Below are 21,721 nucleotides of genomic sequence, written 5' to 3'. Positions count from 1 at the left end.
CCAGAATCATGAAGATTTATGTCTGTAAATTCTTCCCAGAGTTTTTTAGTTTTACCTTTGACATTTAGACCTTTGATCTACTTTTAGTTAATTTTTGTGTATGGTGTCAGATAGGGGTCCAACTTTATTCTTTTCCATGTTGATATCCAGTTGTTCCAGCACCATTTGTTGAAAACACTATCTTTCCTTCCCCATTGAATTATATTAACACCTTCATCAGAAATTAATTGACCATAAATGTAAAAGTTTATTTCTGGACTACAGATTTGATTCCATTGATCCATATAATTATCTTTATTCTAGTACCACACTCTTTTGAATACTGTAGGTTTGTAGTAAATTTTGAAATAGGGCAGTGCTACATCCTCCAACTTTTTCTGCTTTTTTAGTATTGGCTATTCATATAAATTTTAGGATCATCTTGTCAGTTCTACATACAAGACAACTGTAATTTTAATAAGGATTGTGCTGAATCATTGTCTCAACTTGGGGGCGGTATTACCATCTTAACAATATTAATACTTATTTTTTATTCTTTAATATGTTTTAAAATCCTTGAACCTGAGATATTTTCCATTTATTTAGATCATCTTTAATTTAGTTCAACAATACTTCATAGTTTTCAGTTTACAAATCTTCTATTTCTTTAATTAAATTTATTCTGAAGTATGTTATTTTTTGATTTTATTGTAAATGGAATTGTTCTCTTAATATCATATTCAGATTGTTCTTTGTTAGTGTACAGAAATACAATTGATTTTTGTATATAGAACTTTTATCCTGCAAACTTACTGGACTCATTAATTAGCTGTAATAAAATTTTTTAGATTCTTTAGGATTCTCCATATGTAAGGTTATGTAATCTGCCAATAGAGGTAGTTTTACTTTTTTATTTTCAATCTGGATGCCTTTTATTTCTTTTTCTTCCCTAGGACCTGAAGTGCAATGTTATTTAGAAGTGACAAGATTGGGCTTCTTTTTCTTCTTTCTAATCATATGGGGAGAAATTTCAGTGTCTCACCATTAAGTATAATGTTAGCTGTGGGTTTTTCTTAGAAGGCTTTTATTAGGTTAATGAAGTTACCATCTATTCCTAGTTTGCTGAATATTTTTACCATGAAGTGATGTATTTTTGTCAAATGTTTTTCTGCCTTTATTGAGATACTCATTTGGTTTTGCAGCATTAAATTAATTAATATTTAGATGGTGAACAAGCCTTGTATTCTGGGATAAATTCCACTTGGTTGTGGTATATAATCTTTTTATATGTTGCTGGATTCATGTTTCTAGTATTTTAAAAAGACTTTTGCATCTTTATTCATAAGAGATATTGGTCTATAGTTTTATTATATTGTATTTTTGAGTTTGCATATCAAGATGATACTGACCTCATAGAATGAGGGGAGAAACGTTAATTACTTTTCTACTTCTTTGAAGCATTTGTGAAGGTTTGGTGTTAATTCTTCATTATACATTAGGTAGAATTCACAAATGAAGCCAATGGTCCTAGGCTTTCCTTTATGGGAATTTTTTGATTACTAATTCAATCTCTTTACGAGTTATAGTTCTATTCAAGTTTTCTACTTATTCTTTAGTCAGTCTTGGTAGTTGTTTTTAAAGATTTTTATTAAAAATATAGCTAACATACAACATTATACTGGTTTCAGGTATATACCATAGTTATAAACATTTATATACCTAAAGAAGTGATCACCATAATAAGTCCAGCAACCATCTGACACTGTACCATGCTGTCACAATATTATTGATTATATTCCCCATGCTGTATATTATATCCCCATAACTTATTTGTTTTATACCTGGAAATTTGGACCTCTTATTCCCCTTCACCATTTCACCTGCCCCATTTAAAAAAATTTTCAATTAGAGTTGACATTCAATACTATTTTATATTAATTTCAGGTGTACAGCCCAGTAGTTAAACATTTATATAATTTATGATGTGATTACTCTGACTAGTTTGGTACCCTTCTGGCACTGTGCATGGTTATTACCATATCATTGACTATATTTCCTATGCTTTACATTCCCTGACTATTTTTTAACTACTAATTTGTACTTCTTAATCCCTTCATTTTTTTCACCCTGCTCCCCAATACTCTCCCATCTATCACCCTGATAAATCTAGTACCCATCTGACACCATACCTAGTTATTATAATATTATTGATCATATTCTTTACGGTATACCTTACATTCCCATTACTACTGTGTAACAACCAGTTTGTACTTAATCCCTTCCTCTTTTTTACTCACCCCCACCCTCTTTCATCTGGTAACCATCAAAATATTTTCTGTATCTATGAGTTTGTTTCTGTTTTGTTTGTTTATTTTCTTCTTTAGATTTCACATATAAGCAAAATTACAGTGGATCTGTCTTTCTCTGTATGACATACTCCACTCAGCACAATACCCTTCAGATCCATCCATACAGCTACACATGGCAAGAATCCATTCCACTCCATGGCCGAGCAATATTCCACTATATATATGTATCACCTACTCTTTATCAATTCACCCATCAATAGAAACCCAGGCTACCTCCACATCTTGACCATTATAAACAATTCTGCAATGAACATATGAATTGCACATCCCCTCAAAGTCGCCTTCTGGGTTTCTTCAGATGAATACCCAGAGTGGGATTACTGGGTTCTTCTTTGTTTCTTATGATAGACTTTCTTTTAAACTCTATTTTGTCTGATATAAGTATTGTTACCCAGCTTTTTTTTTTCAATTTCCATTTTCATAAAATATCTTTTTGTATCCCTTTACTTTCAGTCTGTGTGTATCTTTCAAGCTGAGGTGAATCTCTTCTAGGCAGCATATGTAAGGATATTGTTTCCTTATCCATTCAGACGTGCTATTTTTTCACTGGAGCACTTAATCTACTTACATTGAAAGTAATTGTTGAGAGACATGTAGCTATTGCCATTTTACTATTCATATTTTTTTACTTTTTTTTTTTAAATCTTAGAGATGTCCCTCTAATATTCCTTGTAATGCTCATTTGGTGATGATGGACTCTTTTAGCATTTTCTTATCTAGGAAGCTCTTTATCTGTCCTTCAATTCTAAATGATAGCTTTGCTGACTAGAGTACTCTTGGTTGTAGATCCTTTCTTTTTATCACTTTGACTATTTTGTGCAAATTCCTTCTGGCCTGCAAAGTTTCTTTTGAGAAAGTTGACAGTCTTAGGGTTTCTGGGTGGGAATTCCCACCCGTTCTTGGGAAATTTTTTCGCTTTCCTGTTCCCGAATCCTGAGAAAAGTTGGTCGGGAGATCGGGAAAATTGGCTCCTTGAATCCAAGTGGTTGGTAGTATCGGCCGTCACTTTGTAGAAATGATTCATCGTAGAGAACAGAAAACAGTTTGTATCTCAGGGTTCAGGAATGGGAAAGTGAAAAAAATTCCTGAGAACGTGTGGGAATTACTGCCCGGAAATCCTAGACAGTCTTATGAGAACTCCTAAGTTACTAGTTGCCTTTCTGTTGCTGCTTTTATGATTCTCTCTTTGTCCTTAACCTTTGCCATTTTAATTATAACGTGTATTGGTATGTGCTTGTTTGGGTTCATCTTGTATGGGACTCTCTGCACTTCTGGGGCTTGTATGTCTATTTCCTTCACCAGGTTAGGAAAGTTTTCAGTCATTATTTCTTCAAATAGGTTCTCAATTTATTGCTCTTTCTCTTGTCCTTCTGGTACCCCTATGATGGGAATGTTGTTATGCTTGATGTTGTCTCAGAGACCCCTTCAATTATCCTCAATTTTTGGATTGATTTTTCTTTTTGTTTTTCTGATTGGGCATTTTCTGCTATTTTATCTTCCAAATCATTGATTTGACCCCCTACTTCATCTATTTGGCTGGTGATTCCTTCTAGTGCATTCTTCATTTCAGTTATTGTATTCTTCACTTCTGACTAGTTCTTTTTTATAGTTTCTATGTCCTTTTTTATGCTTGCTATCTCTTTGTTGAAGTTCTGACTAAGTTCCTTGAGCATCCTGATAACCATCATTTTAAACTCTGTATCTGGTAGGTTGCTTGCCTCCATGTTGTTTAATTCTTTTCTGGAGTTTTCTCTTTTTCTTTCATTTGGGTGTGTTTCTTTGTTTCCTCATTTTGGTTGCCTCTCTGTTTGTTTCCATGTGTTAGGTAGATTGGTTACATCTCCCAGTTTTAACTGGCTGGCCTTAGGTAGTAGATGCCTTGTGGGGCTCTGGCACAGGCGCCCTGGTCACCAGTGCCAGGTGTTCCAGGAGTGGGTTGTGTGTGCCCTCCTATTATACAAGATCTGACAAGTATGTTTGCGAACTCATCCTAGAAAATGTGCTACATACCTCATTGCTGAATATTAGTATGGTCACCTTTGAAGTACTCGCCTTGGGAAGCTATGCACTGATGCCAGTACCTAGTTCACTCTTCAAAGCAATTTTGGAACCCTTTTCCTGGAATGGCCTCAGAGCTGTTGTCGTATTACCCTTGATGTCCTGAATGTAATCAAAATGTCTTCCTTTCAATATTTCCTTTATCTTCGGGTAAAGAGAAGTCATTGGGGGTCAGATCAGGTGAGTATGGAGAGTGTTCCAACATTGTTATTTGTTTACTGGCTAAAACTCCCTCACAGACAGTGTGCCATGTGAGTTAGTACATTGTCGTGATGCAAGAGCCATGAATTATTGGCAAAAAGCTCAGGTCATTTTTGTCTAACTTTTTCATGCAGCCTTTTCCGCACTTCCAAATAGCAAACTTGGTTAACTGTCCAGTTGGTACAAATTCATAATAAATAATCTCTCTGATAAGAAAAAATGTTAGCAATATCGTTGCAACAAATTCATGAACTTAATTGTCAGACCTTGAAGTTGAGCCTTGCTATTGACACATCAGTAGGTGGGATTGACACTCAGGCTGACTGGCTGTGGGGTTTGGCCATGTCCACCGCTTAGGGGATGCTGTGTGGTGAGCTTTCCCCACTTGGAGTAATTTATCCCAGCAGGCTCTGGTTCCTGTTGAGACCACCCTTTGTGTGTGCTGCTTGTAGAGATAATTAGGTGGTGCTCTGCTGTTGTCTGAAGCCAGCCTCCAAGTATGTTGGTTCTGGGGTTTTTTGGGAGGGGATCCAATGCAGGTTCAGGTCACTCACTGCCTGTGACTGACTGGGGACTGCCTGGTAAGAGCTACAAAGTGACCTGCAATTATTCACTTTCTGTTCTCAACTTGGAAGTGTGTGGAGAGGCCATGCTGTGATCTCAGAATGGCTGCCATCAGTACGGGGCCTGGGGTAGACCTGCAAAAAGCCCAAGGACTTCTGACGCCTGCTGCCACCTGCTGGCTCCTGTAAGTCTCAGCCACTGATAGAGCCTTGTCTGGTATGTGAGTTGGGTGAGGAAAAGGCCTTAGGGAGTCACCAGGGTGGGACAAGTGGTGTTCATCAGGTCTATGTAGATTCTGGTTTGGTGTCAATGGTGAGCCTGGTTCTACTCAGCAAATGTCTCAGAGCACACCAAGACCAGTCACCACCACATGGTGACTGCAGACCCAATTGTTGTCTAAGAAACACTGTAATGTGGGTAGGACTGGCTGGTTACAAAGAAAGTGCCTCTGATGTTGGGGAAGTTAGGTAGGCTGGGGTCCCAGGAAGTCAGCAGGGTGGAGCAGCAGAGTTCTCCAGACTAACTCAGATTCAGACTTGGCCATGGGCGTGGGAACAGGGCTCAATACAGGGAAGATGGCACCCACTTGTCAGCTGCACAGGAGAAGATCCCAACACAGGGAAAATGGTGACTGTCCCTCCAGTCCTTGCCCTAAAGCGACACAACTCAGTCTGTCCCCATATGTCTCTGATGTACCCTGAGTCACTGTTCCTCCACTGGAGCCCAGGATGAGTGTCTGTGAGTGTCTGTGTGTGGGCCCTTTAAAGGGATGTTGGGGTATCTCCGCAGCTTTCCATTCCACCTGGCTGGTTGCAAACCCCACTGTTTTTCACAACCAGATGTTGCAGTGCTACTTTTCCCTGAACTTTGGGCTGGGGAGCCTGATGTGGGGCTGGGTTCACTTGTTCCTCTTGGGGGGACCTCTGTGTCTGAGATATCCCTCCCAATTCTCAACTGCCACATGGAGGTGTGGGGCTGGCCTGTTCTGCTTCCTCCAGTCTCGACATGGCCTTTTCTTTGCATCCTTAGTTATAAAACTGCTGTTCAGCCAGTCTTCAGGTAGGTCTTCAGATTGATTTTTCTATAATTTAGTTGTAATTTTAATGTGCTCATGAAAGGTAGCAGACATAGCATTTATCTACTTGACCATCTTGGATCTCTCCAGTCTTGGTAGTTTTTGTCTGTACAAGAATTCAGACATTTCAGATTAGATTCGTTAGACGTGTACAGGGTGAAAACTGAGGTGTGTGGTTTTGAGGTAAGGGGTGGAGGACCGTCTCCATTTTCCCTATGTGGGGTCATGCTCCTGTGTAGGGTGAGTGTCTGCCGGCAGGCAGGCACTATCTTTCCTTTGTTGAAGCCTCCCCCAACTGGCCAAATCTGAATCTGAATCAGTATGGTGAGTTCCTCTTCTCCACCCTTCTGACTCACTGGGACCACACACTATCCAACTCACCCAAAGCCAGAGGAACTTTGTAGGTGAGCAACTAACCCCCTGTGCATTGCATTCTTTCTTGGAAAACTAGTGGAGTCCACGGGCCCCAAGTGGGTGGCAACTCACCTAGGTATGCTGAGACTTTTCCTGAGTAGCTCCAGGCACAGCACTGGCACCAAACCAAAATCTACATTAACCTGGTGACCACAACTCTTCCCACTCTATTGACTCCCTGAGACACTGCCTCACCTAACTTGCATACCACAAGAGACTTTATTAGTGGCTGAACCTTAAGGAAGCTGGCAAGTGGCAGCAGACCTTGGAAGGCCCTCATTTTTTTTGCAGAGCTACCCCAAACCCAGTACTGGTGGTAGCTATTTTCGGTTTGCAGCATGGCCTCTCCCTCATGCCTCCAGGTTTAACACAGGCAGTCAAAATATACATAGTAGCTCCTACTATGTATTCGTAGGCCAGTCACAGGCAGTGAGTGACCTCAGCCTGAACCAGAGCTCCTCCCAAGAGGAACCAGAACTAACATACTTGAAGGTTGGCTTCATACCACAGCAGAGCACTGCTTAATTAGCTCCACAAGTGGCACACACAAAGGACAGCCTCAGCAGGCACCAGAGCCCACTGGCATGAAATTCACTCAGTGGGGTAAACCCTCCACATAGCAGCCCATAAGCTGTGGACATGGCCAAACCCCACAGCCAGCCAGCCTGAGGGTCAATCCCACCCACAGATGTGTCAATAGCAAGGTTCAACTATAACAGGAGGGCAAATTCCTGGAGCATCCAAAGCAGGTGACCAGGGAGACTGTGCCAGGGCCCCACATGGCACCTACTACATAATGCCATTCAGCCAAAACTGGGAGACATGTCAGATCTACCTATTACATAGAAACAAACATAAAGAGGCAGTCAAAATGAGGAAACAAAAAAATATGTCCCAAATGAAAGAACAGGCGAAAACTCCAGAAAAAGAACTAAACAACATGGAGGCAAGCAACCTACCAGATACAAAACAATGGTTATCAGGATACTCAAGGAACTTAGTGAGAACTTCAAAGAGATAGCAAGCATAAAAGAGAACATAGAAACTATAAAAAAGAACCAGTCAGAAGTGAAGAATACAATAACTGAAATGAAGAATGCACTAGAAGGAATCACCAGCCAACTAGATGAAGTAGAGGATCAAATCAATGATTTGGAAGATAAGATAGCAGAAAATGCCCAATCAGAAAAGCAAAAAGAAAAACAAATCCAAAAAATGAGGATAACTGAAGGGGTCTATGGGACAACATCAAGCATAAAAACATTCCCATCATAGGGCTACCAGGAAAAGAGAGAGCAAGAAATTGAAAACCTATTTGAAGAAATAAGGACAGAAAACTTTTGTAACCTGGTAAAGGAAATAGACATACAAGCCCTGGAAATGCAAATTCCCAAACAAGATGAACCCAAACAGTCCCACACTAAGACACATTATAATTGACATGGCAAAGGTTAAGGACAACGAAAGAATCCTAAAAGCAGCAACAGAAAGGCAACTAATAACTTACAAGGGAGCTCCCATAAGACTGTCAACTGATTTCTCAACAGAAGCTTTGCAGGCCAGAAACTTTGCATGAAATATTAAAAGTGACGAAAAGCAAGGACCTACCGCCAGAAAAGCTATCATTGATTCAAAGGACAGATAAAGAGCTTCCCAAACAAGAAAAAGCTAAAGGAGTTCATCACCAAAATGTTATTAGAAGGAATGTTTAGAGGGACTTCTTTGAGATGAACAAAGGATAAAAATATGAACAATAAAATGGCAATAACTACATACCTATCAGCAATCACTGTCAATAAAAATGGATTAAATACTGCAATCAAAAGACAGGGTGTCTTAATGGATAAGGAAACAAAACCATTACATATGCTACGTACAAGAAACTCACTTCAGATTGAAAGAGACACACAGACTTCAAGTAAAGGGATGAAAAATATATTTTATGAAAATGGGGAAAAAACGTTGGGGTAACAATACTTATACCAGACAAAATAGAGTTTAAAAGAAAGGCTATCACAATAGACAAAGAAAGATCCGGTAGTCCTGCTTCTGGGTATTTATCTGAAGAAACCCAGAAAGCTACTTCAAAGGGACTTGTGCATCCATATGTTCATTGCAGCATTGTTTATAATGGTCAAGATGTGGAGGCAGCCTGGGTGTTCATCGATGGAAGAATGGATAAAGAGAAGGTGGTACACATATACAATGGAATGTTGCTTGGCCGTGGAATGGAATGGATTCTTGCCGTCTCTGGCAGCATGGATGGATCTGGAAGGTTTTTTGCTTTGTGGAGTATGTCAGACATAGAAAGACAGATGCAATATGATTTCGCTTATATGTGAAATCTAAAGAAGAAAATAAACAGGAAGAATCTCATAAATACAGAGAACATTTTGATGGTTGCCAGATAAAAGGGGGTTATGGGGTTTAGGTGAAAAAATAGGAAAGGATTAAGAAGTACAAATTGGTTGTTACAAAGTAGTTAGGGGGATGTAGGGTATAGCACAAGGAATATCATGAATAATATTGATGAACTATATATGGTGTAAGATGGGAACTAGATTTGTTGGGGTGATAGATGTGAGAGCATTGGGGGGCAGGGTGAAGGTGAAGGGATTAAGAAGTACAAATTGGTAATTACAAAATAATCATGGGAATGTAAAGTAAAGCATAGAGAATATAGTCAATAATATTGTAATAACTATGTATAGTGCCAGGTTGGTACTTTAACATCTTAAATTATATAAATGTCTACCACTATGCTGAAATTAATATAAAATAATATTGAATGTCAACTGTAATTGAATATTTAAAAGGGGGGGGCAAGGTGAAGGGAAATAAGAGGGCCAAATTTCCAGGTATAAAACAAATAAGTCATGGGGATGTAATATACAGCATAGGGAATATAATCAATAATATTATGATAGCAGAAAATGGTGTCAGGTAGTTGATGATGGACTTGCCATGGTGATCCCTTCTTTGGGTATAGAAATGTTGAATAACTATGGACCCCTGAACCTAATATATTATATGTTAACTATATTTTTAATAAAAATCTTTTTAAAAATGAATACAAAATCGATTCATACATTTCATCTAAGTTTTTTAATTTGTGGGAAAACAAATGCTTATAGTAGTTCCTTTAAATATATAGGTATGTATAAAATATCTGTAAGTTTGGTAATGATGTCCCTTCTTACATTCCTGATTTTACTTATTTGAATCTTGTATTTTTCCTTTTTCTTGGTAAGTCCATATGATTTGTTAATTTTGTTAACCTTTCCAAAAAATCAACTTTTGGTTTTGATGATTTTCTCCTTTGCTTTTGCATTTTCCATTTTATTAATTCCACACTAATCTTTATTTCCTTCTGCTTGCCTTGGGGTTTGTTTATTTCCCCCTTTTATTGTAGTTATAAGATGCAAGATTATTGATTCTAGACCTTTCTTTTAAATAAGCATTTACAACTACAGCTTGGAGATATTGCAGGGTAGGATCCAGACCATAATAATTAAAGCAACTATCACAACAAAGCAAGTTACATGAATTTTTTGATTTCCCAGTGCATATAAAAGTTATGTTCACACTATATTGTAGTCTAAGTGTGCAATAGCATTATGTCTAAAAAAAATGTACATACCTTAATTTAAAAATATTTTATTGCTAAAAAATACTCACCATGATCTGAACCTTTAGTGAGCCATAATCTTTTGCTGATGGAGGGTCTTGTCTCAGTGTTGATGGCTGCTTTCTGATCGGGGTAATTGTTGCTAAAGGTAGGGATAGCTGTAGCAATTTCTTAAAATAAGACAACAATGAAATTTTCTGCATAGATTTACTTTTTTTCACTTGAACATTTAAAGCTTATTGTAGCATTACTAATTGGCCTCATTTTAATATTGCTATGTCTCAGAGAGCAGAGAGGCTCGAGGAGGGGGAAATAGGTGAGGGAATGGCCAGTCAGTGAAGCAGTCAGAAGACACATATTTAATTCAGTTTGCCATCTTATATGGGGGCAGTTCATGATGTCCCAAGACAATTACAATAGTAACATCAAAGATGATTGATAACAGATCACCATAACAAATATAATAATAATGAAAAAGTTGAAATATTGAGAGAAATACCAAAATGTAACTGTGTAAAACAAAGTGAGCAAACGCTGTTTGGAAAAATGGCGATGATGGACTTGCTTGATGCAGGGTTGCCACAAACTTTCAATTTGTAAAAACCACAATATCTGTGAAGCATAACAAAGTTAAGCACAATAAAATGAAGTAAACTACTGCTTAATCTGAATTCCATAACGTTTGGTATGCTGTGTTTTTATTTTCATTTATCTAAATGTAATTTCTAGTTTCCTTTTTGATTTCCCCTTTGATGTGTTGGTTGTTAGAGTGTGTTATTTTCACATATTTGTGATTTACCCATATATCCTGCTGCTACTGGTTTCTAATTTTATTACATTGTGGTCAAAGAACATATTTTATATAATTTCAGTGCTTTAAAATTTATTGAGACTTGTTTTATGGCTTAACATATGATCTATCCAGGAGAATGTTCTATGTATATTTGAAAAGAATGTGTATTACACTTTTGTTGTATGGAGTGTTCTATAGATGTCTGTTAGCTTTTAGTTGGTTTATGGTGCTGTTCAAGTCTTCTACTCCTTTGTTGATTTTCTGTCTCTTATATCCATTATTGAAAGTGAAGTTTTGAAGTCACCAATGATTATTGTTGAATTGTATATTTTCCCTTCAATTTTCAGTTTTTACTTTATGTATTTTGGAGTCTCTTGGTAGGTACATACATGTTTATAATTGTTATAGTTTCTTCATGAATTGACTCTTGTATGATTATAGAATGTCATTTTTTTTTGTCTCTAGTAAGAATTTTTGTTTTAAATTCATATTGTTTTAAAGTCTTTCTTTTCTAATAGTAATACAGATTAATTTCATCCTTATTTTGAAGGATACTTTTGTTTGATATACAGTTCTCAGTTTGCAGTCATTTTCTTTCAGCACTTTGAATATGCCATTTCACTGCTTTCTGGCTTCCATGAGAAATAATCTGTTCATTTTATTGTGTATGATGAATCTTTCCATTTTCAAGGTTCTCTCTTTGTCTTTCAAGTGTTTGATTATGATGTATCTAAGTTCAGTTCTCTCTAAGTTGATTGTATTTGGAGTTTATCAAACTTCTTGAATATGTAGATTAATGTTTTCCTCAATTTGGGGAGTTTTTAGTTATTCTTTCTTCAAATAATCTTTCTGCCCTTTTCACTCTTTCCTTTCCTTCTATGACGCCTGTTATGCATGTGTCTGCTTGATGATGTTCCATTGTCTATAGAATTCTTTTAATATTTCTTCATTTTTACAAATTTTCATCAGGGTGGGTAACCTGATGAAATTTCAGGTTTTTAATTTCATCGATTCTTTCTTCTGCTAGCACAGGTCTATCATTGAGAGCTTTTTAATGAATTTTTCATTTCAGTTATTATACTTGTCAACTCTAGAATTTCTTTTTTATCTTTTTATAAATTATTTCTATGTCTTTTTAAATTAAAATTTATTGGGGTGACAGTGGTCAACAAAACAACATAGGTTTCAAGTGTACAATTCTATAATACATCATCTATATATTGCGTTATGTGTTCATCACCCAGAGTCAGTTCTCCTCCTATCACCATGTATTTGACACTCTTTACCCTCACCCTCTCTCCCCCCTTACCCTCTGGTAACCACTAAACTGTTGCCTGTGTCTATGAGTTTTCTCTTCTTTATTTGTTTGTCTTGTTCCTTTGTTGCTTTTAGTTTTGCATCCCACATATGAGTGAAATAAGTCAGACATTTATATGTCTTTATTGATAGTCTCTATTTGGTGAGACAATGTTCTCATACTATCTCATAGTTCTTTAGAGATGGTCTATTTAGTTTTTGAAACCATTTAAAGTAGGTAATTTGAAGTTTTTATCTAGTAAGTCTACCATCTGGGTTTCTTCAGGGCAGTTTCTATTGGCAGCTTCTTTTTCTGTATATGGGCCTTTCTTTTCATTTGCAGGTCTCATAATCATTTGTTGAAAACTGGACATTTTAAATAATATGATGTGGCAACTCTAGAAATTGTAACCCCTCCTCTTCCCAGGGTGTATTGTTGCAATTTGTATGTTTAATGACTTTCTTGAACTAATATTGTAAAGTCTGTATTCTTTGTCATGTGTGGCCATTGAACTCTCTGCTCAGTTAGCTTAGTGTTCAGCTAATGATTGAACTGAGATTTCCTTAAAATCCTTGAACCAATAAGTCTTCCAGCCTTTGCCAAGGGTTCTGTGTGCATGTTGGGCACACCTTCAAGAATGTGGCAAGCAGTTTACAACTTCGCCTTAGCCTTCACTCCCTGCTGTGCAGAGCCTCAAGGACAGAGGTGAGAGATTAGGGCCTTCTCAAGTCTTCCCTGGGCTTATGCATAACGCTACTTAGGAATGTGGTTTTCTAGACTCTCATGAATACACTGGAGATTTTTAATGCCCTCGAGGGACATCTCATTCCCTATCTTTACCTTTTAAGTTTTCTGGTCAGCTTCTTGTTTACATCAATTGCCTCAGGCAGCTGCAATGTTAAACAATTGCTGGTGATTATTTTTGACAAGTTCCCCAGGAGAAACATTGTTTGCAGTAAGTGAACTCTGTTTCCAGGGAACTTTGAGATAGGCAGATAATAACAGTGTTCTGAGGATGAGACATTTAGGAAACTCCAAACCACTTTATTCCCTCCATAGTACAGTGGTTGTGAGATTGTTGGTTTTCAGGACTACTGCATATCTTGAGAAAGGACAATGAAATTAGGGCAAGGCAAAATAACCACAAAGCTTAGTTCTTATAGTAGTCATTTTTTTACATAAACACTCTTTGGATTTTATCAGTATTCAATTTTGAAACAGTTGATATTTACAATTTTTGCCAGTTTCTCATTGCTTTTATATAAGGCAATTTTTTTTGTAAATCCTTTCCCACTGTATACAGGACTTTTAGTTAAAACATAAAATAATAACACTTTCATTTATTATATAAACAACATGATATCAATAAGCAAACAATCACAAAAAAACTCTTAACCCACCTTCCTAACCACTTAACACATCAACTTTTTAAAAAATTATATTTCTTACCCACTGATATGAATACTTATGGTACTGTAACAATCACAGTCTAGATTTACTCTTTTATTCTCCTTTTGCTACTTTACATCATAACATTTTTCTTATGCTGCTTCATAATTATAATGATTAAATTATATCAAATTTATGTGCTATAATTTCATCATCTTTCTTTTTGACCATTTAGGCATTTTCAACTTTACCAGTATTAAGGTTACTTATACTACATGTGTGTAGTTTACTGTTTAAAAAATATTTCCTTAGAATAAATTCTGTTTAGTAATGTTTACTGTCAAAGGCTACAAACATTTTATGCCTCAGTTATTTCCAAAAGTATCGTGTTAATTTACATTTCCATCAATAATATGTTTCTTTACAACCTTTACAACATCCTGAAACATTGACTGTTATTGATTTTTCATTTGTTAATAAAAAACAAAATATACTAAAAATTATTAATGAGGTCAAACTTTTATGTCTGCTTCATTTTATGTAAATTTTCTATTCTCGTGGTCTTAAAAGTATATAGCTTTGTCTGTAGTTGATATTTTCTTCACTTTTGACAAAGTAATTAAGATTGTTTGTTTTTGTTGTTGTTGAGTTGTATGAGTTCTTTATGTATTTTGGATATTAGGCCGTTATCAGAGGAGTTGTTTGCAAAAATCTCCCATTCAGTTGGTTCTCTCTTTATTTTGTCATGGTTTCTAATTTAGAAATGGGCAGAAGACCTGATTAGACATTTCTCCCAAAGGACATATAGATGGCCAATAGACATATGAAAAGATGCTCAACATCACTAATCATCAGAGAAATGCAAATAAAAACCACAATGAGATATCATCTCACACCAGTTAGAATGACCATAATCACTAAGACAAATAATAACAAGTGTTAGAGAGGCTCTGGAGAGACAGGAACCCACTCTTGGTGGGAATGTAGATTGGTGCAGCCACTATGGACGGTAGTGTGGAAGTTCCTCAAAAAATTAAGAATAGAATTATCATATGACCCAGAAATCCCTTTCCTGGGTATCTACCCAAAAAAAATCTGAAAACATTTATGCATAAAGATATATGTACTCTGATGTTAATTGCAACTTTATTTACCATGGCCAAGACATGGAAACAACCAAAGTGTCCTTTGATAGATAATTGGATAAAGAAGATGTGGTATATATACACAATGGAATACTATTCTGCCATAAGAAAAGATGAAATAGTACTATTTGTGACAACATGAATATATCTTGAAATTATAATGCTAAGTGAGATAAGTCAGGCAGAAACAGTAGAGAACCATATAATTACACTGATCTATGGTATATAAAACTGAAAACAACAAAGGAACAAGACAAACAAAAAACCCAAAAACTCATAAACACAGACAATAGTTTAGTGGTTACCAAAGGGTAAGGATAAGGGGGTGCTAGATGAGGGAAAACCAGATCAAATATATGGTGATGGAAAGAGAACTGACTCTGGGTGATGAATACACAATGTAATATATAGATGATGTATTACAGAATTTTTTTTGTACACCTGAAACCTATGTAACTTTACTAATCATTGTCACCCCAATGAACTTTAATTTTAAAAAAGTAATTGTCATATAAAATCTTATAAGAAATTGTCATATAGCATCTTATCAAGTTAAAGCTACTTTTAAATTATATTCCTTAATATTAAAATATCTTTTAACCTTTGTCACAATTTTTAGAAATGCTAAATGAAATCCTTTTATCCTGGCAATAAAGTTAACCTAAATATTTCTTAGAAGCTAGTAATGTTATAGCTTTCAGATATTCCCAGAAAAATCTCATCTAGCTTCAATTACAGTTTATAGCATCAATAGACTTTTGTCAGTATATTAAATTGTACCATACATTTTTTTTCTTCATGGAAATGTGTTTTGAATGTTAAATAGTTAATGTTCAAGCATACTTTTAGAATGTATCACTTTAAAAGCTCAGAACTTCTTATTTTATGATTGTACAGATGAAATCATTACCTAAAATTGGTGACTTTCTACAAATTCTATAACATTGTTTTTTTCTTACAACCTCATCTAACTTTTTCTTTTTCCCAGTTTAAATCCAGTCCTCCTGCTGTGACTTTTAAACTAAGTGGGGAGACAGATGGAATATTTCATATACAAGATGGACTTCTGTATCACAGCAGAGCTCTGGACAGGGAAACAAGAGCTGTTCATAAACTCCAGGTGAGTTCAGACCAGAAAAAGGAACCTAACTCAAACATTTCTGAGAACCCTTTGTCCTGGAAGTTAACACTGGCATTTTCACCTCTTGCATTGCATCCTGTTAGGGCTCTCCTTACATTAATGGCATGCTTTGTAAACTTCATTTGTCCATTTTTACCAACTACAGAGGGGTATGGCAGAGGTCCCTTCTTCTTTAGGCTTTTTCACAAGAACAACCCAACTTACATTGCCAAGGCTTACAGATGGCGTTACTTGTCCAAGTATGGCCATGTTCAGGCACCTGGATCAAAACCAAGCCAGCACTTTCCTGATATCTGCCTATATCTGTTGTGTGGGTTCTGGACACACAAAGAAGGTAGCATCAGTGCTGGGATGGAGCTCCTTTGGACCTGGCAAAAGGCAGGAATAACCAATGGTCAGAGGCTAACTAGAGAGACACTTCTCCCTGTCTTTCCCTCTTAGTTTTCATGGTTGGTATCTGAATATGCAGGAATAGTAGAGAGCTAATTGTGGGGAAAAAGAGCAAAGCAAAAGCTTTTTGTCTGCTTCAGGTTGACCACTAAAATGCCTGGTAAGAAGACATAACTCTTCCATAGCCTAAAGGGTCAAAGTGTTCTTATTTATCAGACTCCCACTATGTACAAAAGAAACATGTCCAGTGTCCAGCATACCCTACTGCTGGAAAAACACAGTCATGATTAGCCAGGTTTAACTTAGAGGGCCCTTATTTTAGCATCTCCCAAATTGTGATTCTGTGGGTATCTTTCTCCCCTATAGTCACCAGGTTATTTGTTCTTTGAGTTCTAATTTCTCTCAAGTCACTTTCGTTGTGTGATATGAAGTCCAGACTCACCAAGGTGGTTTCCTTCCTTTTCATTTCAATGTTAGGTCTCAGCCCTGGATGCTTATGGAGCTACAGTGGAGGGCCCAGTCCCCATCACCATAGAAGTGAAGGACATCAATGACAATCGACCCGTGTTTCTCCAGTCAAAGTATGAAGGCTCAGTAAGACAGAATTCTCGCCCAGGTAATAAGCAGGAGCCTGGAGATATTTATGAAAAAAATGGAAGGATGTCAAGCAAAAGGTCATAGTTGAGTGGCTAACAGCTGCAGCTATCACTCATTAAGCACTTACTATCTTATTCAAATTTCATAACAATCATCTGGGAGTTATTTTATTATCCCTATTGCTCCAGGGCATGGTTTCTCAACCTCTGTACCATCAACATCTTGGGCCTGATAATTCTTTTTTTGTCAGGTGCTAGTCTGTGCATTGTAGGATATTTAGTGGCATTTCTGACATCTACTCACCAGATGCCAGTAGCAACCCAAAGTTGTGACAACAAATATGTCTTTGGACATTGCCACAAATCCCCTGGTGGGCAAAATCACCCCCATTTGAGAACCACTATTCTAGGGTGAGCTTTAGAACACCGTAGAGCTCTATAACACTTTAGAACACTTTGGAAAGATTAACTCACTCTCCTACATCCTCTCAGGAAACTACATTCTCATGGTCACTGCCAGCTCCCAGTTCTTTTTCTTCTCTTCCAACCTGTGACTCATCCATTCACTAGGCTTCTAACGTTAATTTCCACAAAAGCCCCTCATCAAGGCATAGATGCATGCCACAGGCGTTAGTGAAGAATTGAGGAGATGGAGTATTACATCATAACAGTGCACAAAATAATCATGAATATTAGACTTCTGCGTTCTCAGAAAGAGTCTTAGCCATTTTCATTAACTCACTGTCAAGTTTTTCTCTATGTTACTTTATTTTCTCTGTCTCTCATTCTTTAATGACCACTTCCAATAACTCAGGAAAAATATTTTTTTTATTATGTTGAACAATTTCACTCTCTCTGTCCCTGAAATTACATACCAAAATTCACTAATAAGCTCTGCTAAATAAGAATCTTTCAGGTCTTCCCCTTTGTGTCTTCATTAATAGGATCTTCTAGATTAGTGGTTCTCAAACTTCTTGGTCTCAGTGCTCCTGTATTCTCTTAAAACTTATTAAGGACTCCAAAGACCTTTTTGATACATACAGTGTTGTTATATGTGGGTTATATATAAGAGAGTGCTGTCTCTCTGGGGTGAAAAGTCCTGCTTGTAGCATTTACCAATTTCTGTAGTAAAAATACTCCCACCATGGCCTATTTTAAGTTACCAATGATGTTAATAATTGGTTCACAAAGCTGGAAGTTCAACAATTGGGTCTCACAAGCTGGCTCCAGTACATCATGGTTATATCTACCAATATTTATCATATTAGAAATTAAAACTGAGAAACTTCAAAATATTTATTAATTCATTTAAAAGAATAAATATACTTTAATGAAAAATAACCATATTTTCAAATACAAAAAGAGTTATTAAGAAGAATGGCATTGTTTTAATTTTTGTAAATGTCTTTGATATTTAAACTAATTGAAAACAATTGGATTCTCATACCTGTTTCTGCATTAATTCTGTTGCTATACACTGTTTTGGTTGAAGCATATGAGGAAAAACTTGCCTCACACAGATATGTGGTTGGAAAAGGGAAGAGTATTATAATAGCATCTTCACATGATTATGGATATTTTTTGATACTATACCAAAACTCAACAAGTGGTGGCCTCTTAAAGGCTGGTTACAATGTCGAAGCTGAAACCATATCAATGCCTTTTTCTTTTCTTTTCTTTTTTTTTTTTTACTCTTTTACTCTAAAATCCATTGCATTAATTTGTGCTTTGTGTGGATCTTTTACACATGGATAAATTTAGACTCTCAAAGACCCCTAGAGTTCCCTGGACTATGCTTCAAGAAACCCCATCCTAGGGGAAGTGAGCAGAATAAAGATTTATTTCCCCACTGACATGAATTATGGCATCTTCCCCCATTCTATCTCTGCCACTTAGAAGGCAAAAGTGGCTATGGTTGGTTTGGATTTCAATTAATATCTCTTTTTTTCTGGGTACATTTTGTTAAATAGGAAAGCCCTTCATGTATGTCAATGCTACAGACCTGGATGATCCAGCCACTCCCAATGGCCAGCTTATTTATCAAATTGTTATCCAACTTCCCAAGATCAACAATGTCATGTACTTTCAGATCAACAACAAAACAGGGGCAATTTCACTTACCTCAGAAGGTAAGTCAAGTGATGCCCTCATAGGACAACTGAGTCAGAAAAAGGGACCTAGATCTGTGTCACCTTTAGAGACATTTCTTTTTCTATTTTGCTACTTTCCATAGGATCTCAGGAATTGGATCCCATTAAGAATCCTTCCTATAATCTGGTGGTCTCAGTGAAGGACATGGGAGGCCAGAATGAGAATTCCTTCAGTGACAGCACATCTGTGGATATTACAGTGAAGGAAAATATTTGGAAAGCACCCGAACCTGTGGAGATTGTAGAAAACTCAACAAATCCTCACCCCATCAAAATCACTCAGGTAGTGCCCCAGGAATGCCTAGAGCCTACTAGGTAAATGGCCTCACTTTGTAGAAGTCCATCTTCATGGTCTTCACTGATACATTTATTAGGTACATTTTTACATTATGCAATTATAAAGCAAGCTAAATAGACAAAGTTTCTGAACCCAAGTCTCTGGAGTAAACTAGACACTTTTATGTATTATCTTATCATGGGTAAACTCTGGACTTCACCAAATTGGAGAATGAATATATATATATATATATATTTTTTAAGATAACTTCATTGACCTTCATTTTACAAGTAGATACCACTGATGTTTATTCCCTGTCACTAGTCTGGGATATGGTTGTACTAGAGTGGGTTGTATATGGTGCACATGTACATGTATATTATTTGAATTTTGAAAGGCTGCTTCTTCTTCTTGTGGTAGAAACCTCTATCCAGTGGACTCATCCCATCATAGGCTGAGGGACAGAGATAGGACTGGCCTAGAGTAAGAGTTGAGTAGGCAACCTTTACCCTTGGAGACCACCCTCTCCCAACTCCTTCTCCTCTGTGTGCCTCTTCTCTCTGTTCACATGTGCTCACCCTTCCCACCTCCATGAGTGATGCTCTCACCCTGAGTCCCCTCCTACCTTGGCTCCTGGAAATCCACTCTGGTCTCCACCGAGATCTGATCTTTTCTGGAAGATCAGGAGGTTCCTTAACATGAAAGCTGTGGGTTAGTGAGAGAGCACTGGATTTGGAAGCACATGACCCAAACCATGTCCTTGCTCTGTTACTTTAATGATTGATCATGAATAAGTCATTTAACTATCCTGAGTCCCAACTTCTCATCAGTAAAATGGGGATAATGATACCTCTCTGGGTTGTTGTGAAGATTAACTGAAAGATAGTGTCTGTGAAAGTGAATAACAGGTATTAATATGGTGAAGGAGTCCCAGTCTGTTGTTCCTTTAAGATTGTTTTAAAATGACGCTGTTGTTGTTAAGGGGCCCTGGAATGGCCTATCCAATAATATCTATTGCATACCCTAAAATAATTTTATTTATTAAATGCTGAATTAATGAACTTTACTGTCAGGAAAAAAAGAATGAAAGCAAGCGGTATTCTGCTTTGCCAGCTAAGAAGGTATGTCAGGACTCACTACCATGAGAATTGCAGATTTAAGCCCTTTACTAAAGTCTTCCTATTTATTATTAGGTTATCCCGATAAGGATTTACAAATGCTAAAAAGAATGCATGTGCTTGTTTGCTCTCAGGGCTGTCAAAGAAAAGAAATTCTGGAGTGCCACACCCAATACCCAGGCCTGGGAAAAGTGTTTTGTGTGTCTTAAAACCCAGGAAGAAGAATGGAGGGGAACAACTCAAGAGAGGAGAACTCATACTGAATTTTTAGGGCAGAAGGGGCACTCACTTAGAACTAGAAACATGGTGTTTGGCTTGGACAGATGGTGATGCTTAAATAGCTGGCAAGAGACACTGATGCTTCCTTGATACCCTTAACAAGCTGGTTTGAGAGAATAGTTAAGTGTTTAAATTTCAAATAGCCATAGGAACTTGGACAAATCCCTTAAACTTTTTGTGCCCTAGTTTCCTCATTTATAGAATGGGGATAACAATAGTTTCTACATCATAGTGCTTTTGAGGATATATGACATAATGCATAAAAATGTTTCAAATTGTGTCTGGAATGCAGTAAGCCCTTAATAAGTGTATTATTAGTATAGAACATCAGAGATGCCATGCTCTGTCTCCAGGAAGTAGACTGTTCTTACTATTAACTTTATTGATTTTGCCAAATTATTTACAAAACAATGCTAGGAATTAGAAGTTATTCTTATCCTGAAGTCTTTAAGACTAAATGTTATTTATGTATCATTTGTCTTACTTAAATAATCACACAGAGAAGAGTTTAAAGTGTCTCCTTTGCTCTTATCTTCACTGATGAGTTTTTGAAGCCCATCATACATCATGACTTAGTCCTCAGGTAATGGCAGCTACAAAGTACATTTTGTTTCTTAAATTGATGTTTTATGAATATGAAGCCTCCACAATCAGATTTCCAAAAGAAAAACCCACAAATGCTTTAGAAGGTTCACAAAATTGCTTTAGAGAAGAAAACTACGTTTTGAGCAACATAACTTGGAAAAATAAAAAAGCTTATACCTGAAATCTATGTAATTTTACCAACAATTGTCACCCCAATAAATTAAAAATAAATTAAAAAAAAAAAGCTTATTTTATGTTGAAAATGAAAAATGT

General features: G+C 36.7%; 1 protein-coding gene across 2 annotated transcripts in view; it reads left to right on the top strand.

Annotated features, from left to right (window-relative positions):
• The window catches only part of CDH17 (cadherin 17), a 127,505-nt gene that overhangs the window by 41,562 nt on the left and 64,222 nt on the right, over positions 1–21,721 (top strand). For both annotated transcript variants that reach the window (XM_033126950.1, XM_033126951.1), the window contains exons 4-7: positions 15,901–16,032; positions 16,921–17,059; positions 19,010–19,168; positions 19,273–19,472. In XM_033126950.1, the coding sequence (XP_032982841.1) occupies positions 15,901–16,032; positions 16,921–17,059; positions 19,010–19,168; positions 19,273–19,472 (630 nt within the window). The remainder of the gene's footprint in view (positions 1–15,900; positions 16,033–16,920; positions 17,060–19,009; positions 19,169–19,272; positions 19,473–21,721) is intronic.

The sequence above is a fragment of the Rhinolophus ferrumequinum genome, chromosome 14 (genome assembly GCF_004115265.2).
Source record: "Rhinolophus ferrumequinum isolate MPI-CBG mRhiFer1 chromosome 14, mRhiFer1_v1.p, whole genome shotgun sequence".
NCBI lineage: Eukaryota > Metazoa > Chordata > Mammalia > Chiroptera > Rhinolophidae > Rhinolophus > Rhinolophus ferrumequinum.
This window is presented reverse-complemented; position numbering and strand designations above follow the sequence as displayed.